Raw genomic sequence first — 15,678 nt, 5'->3', positions numbered from 1 at the left:
CTCGAACCCACGACGCCCAGATCAAGAGTCTCATTCTCCACCAACTGAACCAGTCGGGCGCCCCTATATTGCCCTGGATTCTAACAATAACCCTGCCCCGTTTTTTGTTTTTGTTTTTGTTTTTGTTTTTTTTTTTAAGATTTTATTTATTTGACAGAGAGAAAGACAGCCAGAGAGGGAACATAAGCAGGGGGAGTGGGAGAGGGAGAAGCAGGCTTCCCGTGGAGCAGGGAGCCCGATGCGGGGCTCGATCCCAGGACCCTGGGATCATGACCTGAGCCGAAGGCAGACGCCTAACGACCGAGCCGCCCAGGCGCCCCCCTGCCCCGGTTCTTGCACTGCCTCTGCCTCCGAATCCACTCTCCGGTGCCCTGTTCTGGGCGTTGGCAGCCGGACCCTGTGAACAGTTCTCCTCCGGCGCCTGGCGCAATGATAACCTCCGCCAGTAGAGGGCGCCAGAGGAGCCCTCGGGAGGATGGGCTTCCCTTCCCGGCTCTCGCCCGCTCCTCTCGCCCGCTGGCTCCGGTGATGGCCCGCGGCCGGCAGTGCCCTGGACACCCAGCGACAGCGACACTTTCTGCCCCCCGCGGCCCCAGCAGATTTCCCTGGGCGCTCTGCTTTCCGCCCAGGGGGAGTGGCCGGCTGATCCCTGTATGAGCTCTTCCTGTATCCCCTGGGGTTCTCCTTACCCCCTTAGTGGTTTGATCCTCCGTGACTAGCTCACAAATTCTTTTCTAAAATACGCCTAACGTAAAACTTACCGATGTAACCATTTTTAAAGGGTCCAGCTCAGTGGCATGAAATGCATTCAGGTTGTTGTGCAACCATCACCATCCGGCTCAAACCTGCTTTGAACGAAACCTGCTGCTCAGGGAAGAGGTTTCTACAACTCTGATGAAGGGAAATTTGGCAATGGCCATCAAAATCGCATATTCACAGACCCTTTGGCCACGCAATTCCATATCTAGGAGTTTTTTCTGCAGATCAAGGCATTTTTTTTTAAAGATTTTATTTATTTATTTGAGAGAGAGAGAATGAGAGAGCACATGAGAGGGGGGAGGGTCTGAGGGAGAAGCAGAGTCCCTGCCGAGCAGGGGCCCGATGCGGGACTCGATCCAGGGACTCCAGGATCATGACCTGAGCCGAAGGCAGTCGCCCAACCAACTGAGCCACCAGATCAAGGCATTAAGTGTGCAAGTGCTATATGCCCTGGAGGCAACATTGTATATAAAGTTTAAATCGTGTTCAAAGTGTACATTGTGTATAAAGTTTACATTGTGTTTAAAGGCAAAGGTTGAAAACTAGTAAATACTTATCAGTCAGGAACTGTTTAAACAAGAATTCCTGTACATCCAATGTTATGGAATACTATGGAACCGTAAACAAACAAATAAACAAACAAAGAAGTTCTTTGTCTACAGTCCTAAGATGGGATGATGTCAAGATACAAAGAAAAAGGGGCGCCTGGGTGGCTCAGTCAGTTAAACGTCTGACTCTTGATTTTGGCTTAGATCATGATCTTGAGGACATGAGATCGAGCCCCACGTTGGGGGATTAAGATTCTCTCCCTCTCTCCCCTAAACAAATGCAAGGGAAAAGAAAGCATAAATATACACAAAACCACGATACAGAATGGTGTGGGTAGTGTGTGAACTGTGGTGGGAAAAAGTGAAAATATATTTATGCACATTTCTGCTTGGACGTGCAAATTCTGGAAGGATACACAGGGACTCTTGGTGACTGCAGTAGGAGAGAGAGATCTTTCGGTGCAAACCCTTTGTACCTCTTGAGCTTCTGAACTATGAATTCATTACTTCTTAAGAAAAAAATCAATACATTTCAAATTAAAGAAAGAAGCTGAACTAATTGGATGTCCATGGGCAAAGAACCTCACACTATACCTCATCCCATATACTAGAATTATCTTAAAATCGATGATAGATTTAAGTTTAAAATCTAAGATCATAAAACTTCTACAGGGAAACACAAAGGCTGTTTTTACGACCTGGGGTTAAGCAAAGATTTCTTAGCTATGATATCAAAATCTGACCCATTAAAGAACACATTAACAAGTTGAATTCCATCAAAATTAGATTTCTGCTTTGAGAAGACACTGGAGAGGTAAGTCACAGATGGAGAGAAAGTATTTGCAAAAGGCAAATCTGATAAAGGGTTTGTACTCAGATTATATAAAGAATCTCGGGGTGCTTGGCTGACTCAGTTGGAAGAGCATCTGACTTTTTTTTTAAAGATTTTATTTATTTACTTGAGAGAGAGAATGAGACAGAGAGAGAGAGCACGAGATGGGGGAGGGTCAGAGGGAGAAGCAGGCTCCCCGCCGAGCAGGGAGCCCGATGTGGGACTCGATCCCGGGACTCCAGGATCATGACCTGAGCCGAAGGCAGTCGCTTAACCAACTGAGCCACCCAGGCGCCCAAGCATGACTCTTGATCTCAGAGTCATGAGTTCAAGCCCCACGCTGGGCGTGGAGCCTAATTAAAAAAAAAAAAAAAAGAACTCTCTCGAAACTCAATAATGAGAAAACAAATGGTTTTGATTACAAAATGGGGGAAAGACTTGAACAGACACTTTATCAAAGAAGATATGTGATTGGCCAATGAGCCAATGGAAAGATGCTCCACATCATTAGCCACCAGGGAAATGCAAATTAAAACCACAGTGAGATAGCAATACATACCTGTTAGAACGGCTTAAAAACCAATCAAACAAACAAAAAACCCTGACAATCCCAAGTGTTGGCAAGGAACACTCGGTTGGCAAGCTCACCGATGTTGCTGGTGAGAATGCAAAATGGTAAAGCCATTTTGGAAAAAGAGCTTGGCAATTTCTCATAAAGTTAAGCAAACCTACTTCCCGTAGACTCTGCAATCTCACTTCTGAGTATTTACCCAAGAAAAATGAAAACATATTTCCATGCATGGACTTGAATGCAAAGCCGCATAACAGTTGCATTCATAGCCATCCCAATCTGGACACAATCCAAACGTCCTTCAATAGATGAATGGATAAACCATGGTCCATCCATAGAAAAGAATACTCCCCAGCAGTAAAAAACAAAACAAAACAACAACAACAACAACAACAACAACAAAAAACCACAACAGCTTGGGTGAATCCAAAGTATATTACACTGAATGAAAGAAGTCAGTCTCAGGGGTGCCTGGGTGGCTCAGTCCATTAAGCGTCTGCCTTTGGCTCAGGTCATGATCCCAGCATCCTGGGATCGAGCCCCGCAATGGGTTCCCTGCTCGCGTAGGAAGCCTGCTTCTCCCTCTCCCCGCCTCTCTCTCTCTGTCAAATAAATAAATAAAATCTTAAAAAAAAATAAGAAGTCAGTCTCAAAAGCTGCACATGGTATGGGTCCATCTATGTGACATTTTGGAAAAGGCAAAACTCTAGGGGCCGCAAACAACAATGGTTGTCAGGGGCTGGGGTGAGGGAGGAGATGGCCAGGAAAGTGTGTGAAGGTTTGGGGGCGATGGGGCTGTTCTGTATCTTGGCTGTGATGGTGGTTATAGGACTGTGTGTGTCTCTCAAAACTCAGAACTCTGAGGGAAATGAAAACATATGTCCACATACAGGATGCCCATGTTCCTAGAAGCATTACTCATGACAAAGAGTGCAGACAATCCAAGCATTTATCAACTGATGAATGAGTAAACAGAAAATAGAATGCATGCTATGGAATGGTATTCCACCATAAACGGGAATGAAGGAGCACTGAAGCGTGCTACCACATGGGTGAACCCCAAAAACGTTGTACTAAGTGAAAGAAGCCAGACACACAAAAGATCATGCACTGTAGGGTTCCATTTATATGAAATGTCCAGAACGGGCATATCCATAGAGCCAGAGAGCAGATCAATGATGGCCAAGGCTTAGGGTTGGGGATGTGGGGTTTGGGGAGGGATGGCTAATGGGTATGGGGTTTCTTGTTGGGAGGGTGAAAATGTTCCAGGATGGATTGTGGTGATGGTTGTACAAGTCTGTGAATACACTACTACCAGAGAATTGTACACTTTATTTATTTATTTATTTATTTTTAAAGATTTTATTTATTTATTTGACAGAGAGAGACACAGCGAGAGAGGAAACACAAGCAGGGGGAGTGGGAGAGGGAGAAGCAGGCTTCCCGCGGAGCAGGGAGCCCGATGCGGGGCTCGATCCCAGGACCCTGGGATCATGACCTGAGCCGAAGGCAGACGCTTAACGACTGAGCCACCCAGGCACCCCGAATCGTACACTTTAAAATGGGTAAATCGTATGGTGGGTGAATTATATCTCAAGAAATACCCCTCACAGAACTCTATGCTGAAGAAGGTGAATATCATATTTTGAAATGTTTCAAAAATGTTTTGAAAAAGAAATAAAGTAGTCAATCCCCATCATGTTAGAGACAGAAAAACTGAAGTCTGTCCCTTCTGTCGCTAAAAGCTCCCTGAGGGCCTTGGAGTAAAGTCACCGCAGAGCCTCACCTTGGCTCCATAGGGATGCTTCATCAGCTCATGTGCCCCAGTCTCATCCCTAGCCTCACTGACCTTCTCTTGTTCCCTCAATCTCATTAAGCCTCCCCCGACCCTAGGGTCTTTGCATGTGCTGTTCCTCTGTCTAGGACACACTTTCGCACTCAAACCCCTCTGCAGCTTCCAGGTCTGGACATGAACATCTTCTCCCCCACGAAGCCTGCCCTCATCCCCCAGACCATCTCTTTTGTTACCTACATTCAATGCTCTCTGCACCTTTCCTCAGGGGCACCCACCCCAACCCTAATTATATAGTAACATAAGTGATTGCATATTGAAATAAAGCCCGTGTCTCCCAACAAATTGACAACTGTCTTCCTTATTCACAGCTGTGTCTCCACACACGGCAGATGACCAATAAGCAGCTTTTCAGTGACAGAATGGAGGAAATTAAGAGCATCTCTTTGCCCCTCCCTCCCCGCCTCCTTCCTTTCACCAATATTTACTGAATACTTATTATGTGCCGGGCACTGTTTTAGACTCAAAGAACACAGCGGTGATCCAGACACACTAAACCAGCTGTCCTCAAAGAGCTCATGTTCCAGTGGGGAAACCAGAGAATAAACCAACAAACGAAAACACAATATAGCGGCTGGTGGTGACAGGTGCTCTGAAGGCAAGTAGAGGCCAGTTAAGGGGATGGAGAGGGACAGGGTGGGGAGGTCAGGGAAGGCTTCCCTGGGGACAGGAGAGCCCACCTTGCGGGGGGAGGAGGAAGGAGCGACACCTGGCGGAGGGACCGGCCAGTGCAAAAGCCAAGCTCACGCCCCACCCCCTACCCCCCACCCCCGGGCTCTTTCTGCAGCCCCACCCCCCCTACCCTGCCACCCACCCCGGCTCTTTCCGATTCCCCTTCCCCTCCGCGAGCCCTTCTCAGGCTCTGTGGCCACCACCCCAGCCGCCCCGCCCAGCAGGTACCTGACTTGGGGTAGGTGATGATGAAGATGTCGTCGTCCTGCACATCAGCGTTCTCTACTATGCGGATGCTCTCGGGTGAGTAGATGCCGACGGGGAAAGGGATGCCCTTGTACCTGAAGTATTCGCCTGACAACTTCTGGCTGTAGGAGTGTGAGGGAGACACCATGAGGACCAGTGGGGGGTGTGTGTGAGGACAGGAGTCACTCCTGGAGGGTTGGGGAGGGGGCAGAGGAATCTCAGGGCAGGAGGGAGGGTGAGCAAGAGGTAGGTGAGGGGCGCCCCACTCGCTGGTGGAACCCTGGCAACAAACTTTCCCTGAGGCCCATTTCTTCATCTGCAAGGTGGGAATGGTTTACCCAAACCCCACAACAATCCTATGAAGTCACGACGATTATTAGCCCCCTTTTATGAATGAAGAAAGCGAAGCACAGAGAGGTTGAGTGACTTTCCCAAAGCCACACAGATGGAGCACTTCCCATCTGTAAAGTGGGGCTGAGCGCTTTCCTCACATTGACTCTTTGCCCCAACCCTTGAGGAAGAGGCTAAGCCACCACCCCATTTTACCAACAAGGAAACCGAGGCCACAGAAGCTATGTGCCCTGCCCACTCCTTCCTGCAAGGCCACAGAATGGCAGAGCCCGCCTGTGAAACCCAGCCCAGGGTCACCATGAAGCTGAAACAGTTTTGTTGGCTTTTTTTTTTTTTAAGATTTTATTTTTAAGGGACGCCTGGGTGGCTCAGTCGGTTAAGCGTCTGCCTTCGGCTCAGGTCATGAGCCCGGGACCCTGGGATCGAGCCCCGCATCGGGCTCCCTGCTTGGTGAGGAGCCTGCTTCTTCCTCTCCTTCTGCCCGTGCTCATGCACACACACACTCTCTCTCTCTGTCAAATAAATAAAATCTTTAAAAAAAATTTTTTTTGTGTGTGTTTAAGTAATCTACACCCAATGTGGGGCTCGAACTTACAACCCTGAGATCGAGAGTTGCCTGCTCTACCTGCTGAGCCAGCCAGGTGCCCCGAAGCTGAAATAGTCTCGAGGTTCAAGCCCCTCACTTGAGCTGCCTTTCCAAAACCCCCACGATGGGTCCACAAAGCCATACACGGAAGTAAAATTTTCCAAAGTGAGATGTTCTAAGAGCAATCCATTCAATCCGCTGTATCTTTCCATGACGGCCTCCCCCGGGGATCTCCTGCCCCTGGCGCATGGGAGAGGGGTGGGTACTGGGGGGCCCTGGCTAAGGTGAAGTGGAGGTGGGGAGACATTTTCCTGAACTTCCCCCCCGGGCATTTATGGGGTCCACGGTCACGCCCGTCCATGCATGGCTGTGTTCCCACTAGGTGGCTGGTGGCAGGAATTCGCAGGAGTGACATCACATGACTTGTCCTAGGGCACTTGACACAGAAAGTATGAGGTGGAGGAGGAGATGCAGGTCTGAAGTGTATGAAGCCAGAAGCTGGTCTGTGTCACTTTTCTGGAATGTGTGGAGGGTTTGTCAGCGTTCAAAATGAGGCAAGTTGCTATAATTCTCTTTTCATCCTAAATAAACATCCCCTCTCCCTACGGCCGGAGTCACACGCGTTGGCGCTTTTCCTTCAGGAGAACCCCCCTCACCATGGTACAAGCTTCCGGCCCCACAGAATCGGATCTGCCCATCCTGAGCCGCCACGCTGGGCTACTTTCCATTTGTGCCTCGTTATAGTACACTGAGGACAACCCACTGAACCGGGGGGCAAAGAAAGTATGTGTGTAAGTAGGTTATATCGTCTGTGGATTTCACTTCGGGATGGCGAAGAGGCTCTTACTAATATTCTGTTATATAAAGAGGGTTGGAGACCACACAGACGAAACTCAGAAACACAACATTGAGTGAAGGACGGGCCGCAAGAGGGTCCGGACCCCATGATTTCAATTATGAGAAGTTCAAATACAGGAAATGTGCTAGAAGGTGCTAGAAGGTGCTAGAAGGCGGGATGGCAGTTATCGTTGAGGGTTTGGAGGACTGTGATGTGGGGGCTGGTATAGAAGCTAGAGAACTGTGTACCCTCCACCTCGGGTCGCTGGAGGGCTCTGAGGAGCCCAGGGGAGGCTCAGCCAGCCGGGGTCTCCCAGGGGCAGTGTCCCGAGGTGGACCAGGAAGGGGCTGTGGGAGAAACTGGCCAAGGCCCCTTTATCTCTGACTGGGGGTTGTTTCCGTGGTGATAGGGAGGGAGGGCTGGTCACCTCACAGGTTGTGGGGTTGCTTTGCAGGCCCCGAGTAACCACAGTGCTGCAGGCCTGGGGAAGAGCGCAGCCCTGGGGCTGGACATGGCTTTGGCACTTCCTATTGGAGCTGAGGCCCAGTACTTCGTCGCTCTGTGCCTCAGTTTCTTCAACGGTAAAAGGGAGACAGGGGAGGGCGCCTGGGTGGCTCAGTTGGTTAAGCGACTGCCTTCGGCTCAGGTCATGATCCTGGAGTCCCGGGATCGAGTCCCGCATCGGGCTCCCTGCTCGGCGGGGGGCTGCTTCTCCCTCTGACCCTCTTCCCTCTCTTGCTATCTGTCTCTCATTCTCTCTCTCTCAAATAAATAAATAAAATCTTTAAAAAATGATATTAAAAGGGAGACAAGGGAAGTAACAATGTCTTGATGAAGGGCATAAACTCTGAAGCCAGAATATGGGGGTTTGAATTCTGTGTCCCACCAGCTGTGTGGCGTCGGGCAAACCAACCGACCTCTCTGTGCCTCCTCAGTTTTTTATCCATAAAATGGGGGTAGTAAGAATCAGTACCTTGGGGCACCTGGGTGGCTCAGTTGGTTAAGCGACTGCCTTCGGCTCAGGTCATGATCCTGGAGTCCCTGGATCGAGTCCCGCATCGGGCCCCTGCTCGGCAGGGAGTCTGCTTCTCCCTCTGACCCTAACCCCTCTCATGTGCTCTCTCTCATTCTCTCTCTCTCAAATTAATAAATAAAATCTTAAAAAAAAAAAAAAAGAATTGGTATCTCCTAAGCTTGTCGTGAGCACGTAAGAAGTACTTGAACTCACGACCCCGAGATCAAGAGTTGCATGCTCCTAAATAAAAAAATTCTTAAAAACAATTTTAAAAGGGCTCCGGGGTGGCTCAGTCGTTAAGCGTCTGCCTTCGGCTCAGGTCATGATCCCGGGGTCCTGGGATCGAGCCCCGCATCGGGCTCCCTGCTCGGTGGGGAACCTGCTTCTCTCTCTCCCACTCCCCCTGCTTGTGTTCCCTCTCTCGCTGTGTCTCTCAGTCAAATAAATAAATAAAAAAAATTCTTAAAGAGTCGCATGCTCCACCGACTGAGCCGGCCAGGCCCACCTGCCGTTATTGTTACGATACACAGCGACAGAGGCGAGACTGGCATTGTGTGCCCAGAGGAGGGGCTGCTTCGTTCTGCACGCGGTAAGCCCGTGGTAGTGACGTCACTGTTCGGTGATGACGTCAGCTCCCCACCAGGAGGAGGGTGGGCGTGGAATTAGTGATGTCACTGGTTGCCAGGCAGATGAGCTCAGGGAGTGGGCGCCTGGAGGCGGTCAGTTCCCATTAGACAGACTGGAGGCTAAGTGCCTGGGTCTTGGCGCTCTCCGCCGCTCTCCTCGACTCGCTGAGCCTCAGTTTCCTTATCTGTCCCATGAGGATAATGGTCATCTCTACCTCAGGGTTTTCATCCTACCTGAGGATTAAAAGGGATAATCTAGGGGCGCCTAAGCGTCTGCCTTCGGCTCAGGTCATGATCCCGGGGTCCTGGGATCGAGCCCCACATGGCCTGCTTCTCCCTCTGCTTGCCGCTCTCCCTGCTTGTGCTCTCTCCTCTGTCAAATAAATAAAATCTTTAAAAAAGAAAACTAAAAGGGATAATCTAGGTTAGGCGCCTGGCTCCTGGGAAACACCAGGGAAGCCGAAGCTCCCTTTGGTGGGCAGCGCTGTTTGGGTCTTTGATCTGACAGCCACTTGGAGAGATGTCCTCCCCAGTTGACAGGAAAGGAAAAGGGAGAGGCCAACAGGGAAAAGATCCTGTGCCCTTCAGGAGCCCCTGAAATATTCACTGATGGCGTGAATGAATAAATACGGGGGTGGCCCCCTCCCACCCCCCCGCCCAGCACTGACAGCCTCGACAGGGAGGGTCCACGCCCCACCCCAGGGGGCCACGTCCTTGGTGCTCCACCTGTATCTGTCTGATCCAATACATGCGGGAGTGAACGGAGGCGGAGTGAATGGAGGCATTGACCAAGAAGCGAGTCAGGGAAAGTCAAAGAGCTTTTGTGAGGGGCGCCTGGGTGGCTCAGTTGGTGAAGCGACTGCCTTCGGCTCAGGTCATGATCCTGGAGTCCCGGGATCGAGTCCCGCATCGGGCTCCCTGCTCGGCAGGGAGTCTGCTTCTCCCTCTGACCCTCCCCACTCTCATGTGCTCTCTCTCTCCTCTCATCCTCTCTCTCAAATAAATAAATAAAATCTTTAAAAAAAAAAAAAAAGAGCTTTTGTGATGTCCTTTCCCCTGCCTCAGCCTTCTCAGCGCCCCCAGCACTTCAGAATCCCCCGCCGAACCCTTAGAGATGCCCACAGCCGGGCCCCCTTGCAGGCCAGCAGTGTCCAGACCTTACCCCTGTGCCCTCAGAACCCAGAACAGCCAATTGCTCATTAAATAAATAATCGAGGGACGAATGCCGCCTTCCGCCATGTACTGATGCTACTGATGGGGCAGTGGAAGGAAGGGAGAGTGATTTGGCCAAGGCCACACGTGGCAGGGTCCAGGCAGAGCTGAGATTTGAACCTCAGCCCTGCAGGCAGTCCCCCCTTCCCCCACCCCATGCACTGAGCACTATTCCCACCTCCAGGCCTTTGAACGGGACCGGTCCACCCACCAGGAATGCTGTGCCCGCCCTTGTCTGTGCTTGAGCGTGGAGGAGGCCGGGGAGCCCCCACCCCATTCCTGCTTGGCTGAATCTCACTGTGTGTCCTAAAACAGGTGCTGTGTGCCTTCACTTCCCAGCTTGTAAATTGAATCTGGCCCCACACCACATCCGGGGCCTGGCACGAAGCTATGATTGGAGCAGAGGGCGAAGGTAACAATGGAGCTGGGTCAGAGTCCGGCCACAGGGGGAAGAGCAGACCGCGCTCGGGCCGACACGATGGGCAGTTGGCTGAGCACCCGCTTATTAGCCTCCTCAAAGGTGCCTGGCCCGGTCTGCCCTGCTCGGGAGACCCCAGGACGTGAGGCTCGAAGAATGGCCCAACACATCGACCCTCCGGCCTCCCACCGCAGCCCTGGCCCTCTCTCTCTCTGTCCGCACTGCTCCCATCCAGCTCTGGTCTCCTCCTTGCCCCCTCGCCCTCCAGACAGCCCCCTCAGTCCCTTGGCCTCCAGTCCCTCCCACCTGCCCATCCTGCACATGGCCACAGCCCCTCAGCCCAGAACTCAAGGCCCCCCGTAACCTGGGCCTGCCTATTCCTCTGGCCTCCTCTGACCTGAAAGACCCTGTCTGACTTCCCTCTGGCCCCAGCAGGGGAGGAAGGGCAGGGGAGCCACCCCTAAGGAAAATCTATGTCAAGGACATACATGATCAGACTTCTCCCAGAACCCCATGAAGTGGGTGTGGAGAGCACTACTTCGTGCCGGAAGAAATGGAGGCCCAGAGAGGTTAATACATTTCCCTAAGGTCACACAGCAATCTTCCCAGGGGGTCTCGGTAAGTACCTGTCAACGTGCCTCCGCCCCTTCCTCTGCTGCTGGAGCGCAGTGTGTTGGTCACGTTCAGTGTTTTATCCCCAGGGCCTGGCACACGATAGGTGTGCAATAAACAAATCTGTCCCCAGTTCAGATCCCCTGGTGGTGGGGGCTCTATCACCATCTCCAGAGGCAGCCCAGTCCACAGTGGGGAAGGAAGACGGGCTGAGGTTGTGTAGACTTGGATTTGAACTCAGGCTCTGCTACCAACTAGCTCCGTGACCTTGAATACATGGCTTAGCCTCTCTGCGCCTCAGGATGAGGAGGATAGGAAGGCTTCCCCCGAGGGAACTTGGTAAAAATTAAAAGCCACGCTGCCTCTGGACTTTAGTCGCCTCCTTACGGATCTCCCTGCTTCCACCCCTGCACCCCAGGGACAGTTTTCTCCACTGTTAGAAACTAAGTAGGCTCTTGTCTCTCGTCGGCTCCAAACCCACCCGCCTTGCTCAGAGAAAAAACAACGTCCTCACCATGAATAGGAGGCCCCACAAGAGCCGCCCTGACCCTTCTGCCTTAATTTTCACCCCCACCCCTCGCTTACTGATCTCCTTGCTGGTCCTCCGACCCTTCAGGCCGAGGCCTGCCTCAGGGCCTTTGCACTGACTGCTCTCTGTCTTCCATCCGGGCCTGTGATTAGCAGCCCCGCCTCCTGTCTTTGCTGTGACACACAGCACCCCCTGCACCTTGTCCGTGAGGCCTCACCCGCCATCCTGTTTACACTTGGGCCATACCCCAACCCCCACCCTGCTTTGTCTTCCCAACACGCTGGGCAGCTTCTGAGCCGCTCTCACGGTTTATGTAGCTCTTTGATTGTTTACTGCCTTCCTTCTCCACTTGCAGGTAAGCTCCGTGAGACCAGGGATTATCTTATTTATTTATTTATTTGTTTGTTTGTTTAGGGGCCATCTTTTTTTTTTTTTAAGATTTTATTTATTTATTTGAGAGAGAGAATGAGAGACAGAGAGTATGAGAGGGAGGAGGGTCAGAGGGAGAAGCAGACTCCCTGCTGAGCAGGGAGCCGGAAGCGATGCGGGACTCCAACCAGGGACTCCAGGATCATGACCTGAGCTGAAGGCAGTCGCTTAACCAACTGGAGCCACCCAGGCGCCCTAGGGGGCCATCGTGATTGCCAATGTGTCCAATACACAGAGTAGTCCTTCGGTCAATGTTTGTTGAAGTCAAATTAATGCGGCGGAGAGCTGCCTGGCCCGGTACTCCCCACTACGTTATGTGCCTGGCTTCCTTCATTCCCTCCACCCCCCTAGGGGGCGGGTGGTATTACCATCCCTGCCTGACAAATGTGAGACGGAGGCACAGAGAGGCAGGGTCACTGGGCTGATGTCACACAGCCACAGAGGGCAGAACTGGGATTTGAACCCAAGCAGTGTGACCCCACGGTTTGACCCTTAACCAGCCAGGGCCATGGGGTAGCGCCTCTGGGCCCCTGCATTTGGTGCTTCCCAGGTGTACTCCTTTCTGGGCAGGTGGTCCAGGAGACGTAGGTTTGCCCTCGGGCAACTTGCGTAACCTCTCCCAGTCTGTCTCCACCCCCCCCCCCTTGTTCACCGGAGTATTTAACTCTTAGGAGAATATTATTATCATATTGTATTACATTATATACTGCATATTCATACATCTCACTGAACTGTCTTTTTTTTTAAGATTTATTTATTTATTTGAGAGAGAGCAAGAGAGCAGGGGGAGAGGCAGAGGGAGAGGGAGAGAGAATCCCAATCAGACTCCGTGCTGAGCTCGGAGCCCTACGCGGGGCTCGATCTCACCACCTGGAGATCATGACCCAAGCTGAAACCAAGAGGGGGATGCCCCACCGACTCTGCCACCCAGGTGCCCCTGAACTATCTTATTATAAGCAGATACTATTTTTTAAAAATTTTTAGAAGAGATTTTATTTATTTATTTGACTGAGAGACACAGCGAGAGAGGGAACACAAGCAGGGGGAGTGGGAGAGGGAGAAGCAGGCCCCCCGCTGAGCAGGGAGCCGGATGCGGGGCTCGATCCCAGGACCCCGGGATCATGACCTGAGCCTAAGGCAGACACTTAATGACTGAGCCACCCAGGCGCCCCTATAAGCAGATTTTAAACCAGAGTCTCTCCCCGCTCCTGGGTGTTCACCCAAGAGCAACGAATGCTTATGTTCACACAAACATCTGTACTCGATGTTTATAGCGACACTGTTCATAATCGCCCAAAACTGGGACCAACCCAGACGTCCTCCAACAGGTGAGCAGGTCACCAGCGGTCCACCCACACCACGGGATACTACTTGGCCATGACAAGAAACAGACTGCTGAGACCCACAACCACATGGATACCTCTCGAAGGCACGGCGCAGAGCGAAAGGAGCCAGACTCAGGAAGGCACATCTGTATAGTCCCATCCATAGGACGGCGGCCCCCATGGACGTCCACACCCCGATCCCCGGAGCTGTGACTATGGTACACTGCAGGGAAAAGGGGATCTTGCAGCTGCGATTCTGGTCAGGATTTCGAGACGGGGAGATTATCGGATGGCCCTAAATTTAATCATGAGGGTCCTTCTGAGAAGGAGAGGAGCTGTGATCACAGAGGTCAGAGAGCAGAGAGTTTGGAAGATGCGAGTGGGTGGCTGGCTTTGGAGACGGACAAAGGAGCCACGAGCCACGGAATGCAAGCGGCTTCTAGGAGCTTCTAGAAGCTGGAAAGGCACGGAAGGACCCGATTCTCCCGAGCGCTTCTGGGAGGAACGGGGCCCTGCTGCCATGCAGATCTGAGCCCGTTAACACCGATTTCGGACTTCTGAGCTCTGCAAGTGTGGGGACATGGATTTGTATGGCCTGAGGCCACTCTCTGTGTGTGTCATTTGCTGTAGCCACAACAGGGAACATGACATTTCGAAACGGCAAAGCTGTGTGGACAGAGACTAGATCCAGGGCAGTGGGGGTGGGGAGGGGGGCTGACCTCAAAGGGATGATGGGAACGGTTCTGATGGTGGAGATGGTTACACAAATCGTACATGTTCCTAAAATTCATAGAACTATACACTCCACCTTACACAGACACACAAATCAACTTTATGATTTTCTTTAAAAAGCCTCCTTCAGGGGCGCCTGGGTGGCTCAGTCGTTGGGCGTCTGCCTTCAGCTCAGGTCATGATCCCGGGGTCCTGGGATTGAGCCCCACGTCGGGCTCCCTGCTCAGGGGGAAGCCTGCTTCTCCCTCTCCCACTCCCTCTGCTTGTGTTCCCTCTCTCACTGTCAAAAAATAGATGAAATCTTTAAAAAATAAAATAAAATAAAATAAAAAGCCTCCTTCATATAAATGCTTAATGTCCATTAGCCATTATTATAACAAAACATCCTGTTGGCCTATGTTACAGGCGTGCCTTGGATTTGCTGTGTGACCTGAGGTCACCCGCAAGCCCTCTCTGGTCTCATTTCAAGAATGAGCAGTGGCAGTGGGAACGGGAACTTCTTTTCCGGGGACATTCCTGTCTGATGTCCAAGGAAAGCTCTCCACCCCTGGGAGCTTTAGGCCTTATTGCCTGAGATGGGGCAAATTGATTCATTCAGCCCACAAATATTTACTGAGCACCTGCTCTACTCTGGGGGACATACAAAAGCAAAGTGAAGTGACCAAAAAACCCTATTGCAGTTGGTGTTTGAATGGGCAAAAATGAACCCAAAATGTTCTAGTGTGTGTGTGCGCGTGTGTTTTTTAAAGATTTCATTTTTAAGTAACTCCTACACTCCGCGTGGGGCTCGAATTCACAACCCCGAGATCAAGAATTGCATGCTCCACCGACTGAGCCAGCTGGGCTCCCCTGAACCCCAAATGTTTTCAATGTGGTATGTCGGATGGTGACGGGGGAAGACAGAGCAGATGGGGGATAGGGAGCACCTGGGGAAGGTTGCAGGTTTAGATCAATGGAACGGGAAGGAGTAACTGGGGGGACCGCGTGTGCAAAGGAGGTGACAGAATCCGCGGCTGGGATTCTGGGGTCTGCGTGGGGCTGGCGCTGCCCCCCCTTCCTGGGAGCGGCCCCACCCTTCAGGAATGCAATCGGGCTGCAGGATGTCTCTTAGCAGCCCAGCTGGCTGTCCTGCTCCTGCTGACTCATGGCAGGCGCCTGTGGTCAACCTGCCTTTCTCTGGGGAACACTGCCAAGACTCCCTGAGCCTGAGCCTGAGCCGGGTTCAGCGCGCCCCATTCCCAGAACGCACTGTGCAGCGCCTGGGCCAGCCACCATGCCTTTGTCTGGGTTGTTCTCCGTGGCAGGAGTACCTCTCCCTCACCTCCTGAAATTGCACTTGGAGTCCATCTGGACTACCAGCCTCATCTCCTCTGGGCACCTCCATCCCAGTGGAATGACTCACGCGTTGGCCGGAGTACAGAGAAACAGGCTCTTTTCACTTGCCTGCTCTTGGCAGGAGAGCAATTAGACTAACCTCTTGGGGAGATCACTTGGCAACATTTTAATGATGCAGACCACCGCAGCC

The 15,678-nt window shown here is 51.8% G+C and overlaps 1 protein-coding gene and 1 long non-coding RNA gene across 3 annotated transcripts in view; one reads left to right on the top strand and one right to left on the bottom strand.

The window, feature by feature from the left end:
- SULT2B1 (sulfotransferase family 2B member 1) overlaps positions 1–15,678 on the bottom strand; it is a 36,454-nt gene that overhangs the window by 11,796 nt on the left and 8,980 nt on the right. The window contains exon 2 of the mRNA XM_064581116.1: positions 5,463–5,602. Coding sequence (XP_064437186.1) covers positions 5,463–5,602 — 140 coding nt within the window. The remainder of the gene's footprint in view (positions 1–5,462; positions 5,603–15,678) is intronic.
- On the top strand, positions 5,219–14,921 carry LOC135362835 (uncharacterized). 2 transcript variants are annotated; one of them, XR_010408174.1, is made up of 4 exons: positions 5,219–5,537; positions 6,850–6,971; positions 7,059–7,208; positions 13,411–14,921. It is a non-coding gene; the product is annotated as an uncharacterized LOC135362835 (long non-coding RNA). The 2 variants fall into 2 exon arrangements; XR_010408175.1 differs by having other exon boundaries at positions 6,800–6,971.

Source organism: Mirounga angustirostris, unplaced genomic scaffold (genome assembly GCF_029215605.1).
Source record: "Mirounga angustirostris isolate CCGP_5_RB_7025 unplaced genomic scaffold, mMirAng1.0.hap1 SCAF_16, whole genome shotgun sequence".
NCBI lineage: Eukaryota > Metazoa > Chordata > Mammalia > Carnivora > Phocidae > Mirounga > Mirounga angustirostris.
Note: the sequence above shows the minus strand (reverse complement) of the source record. Positions and strands in the feature narration are given on the sequence as shown.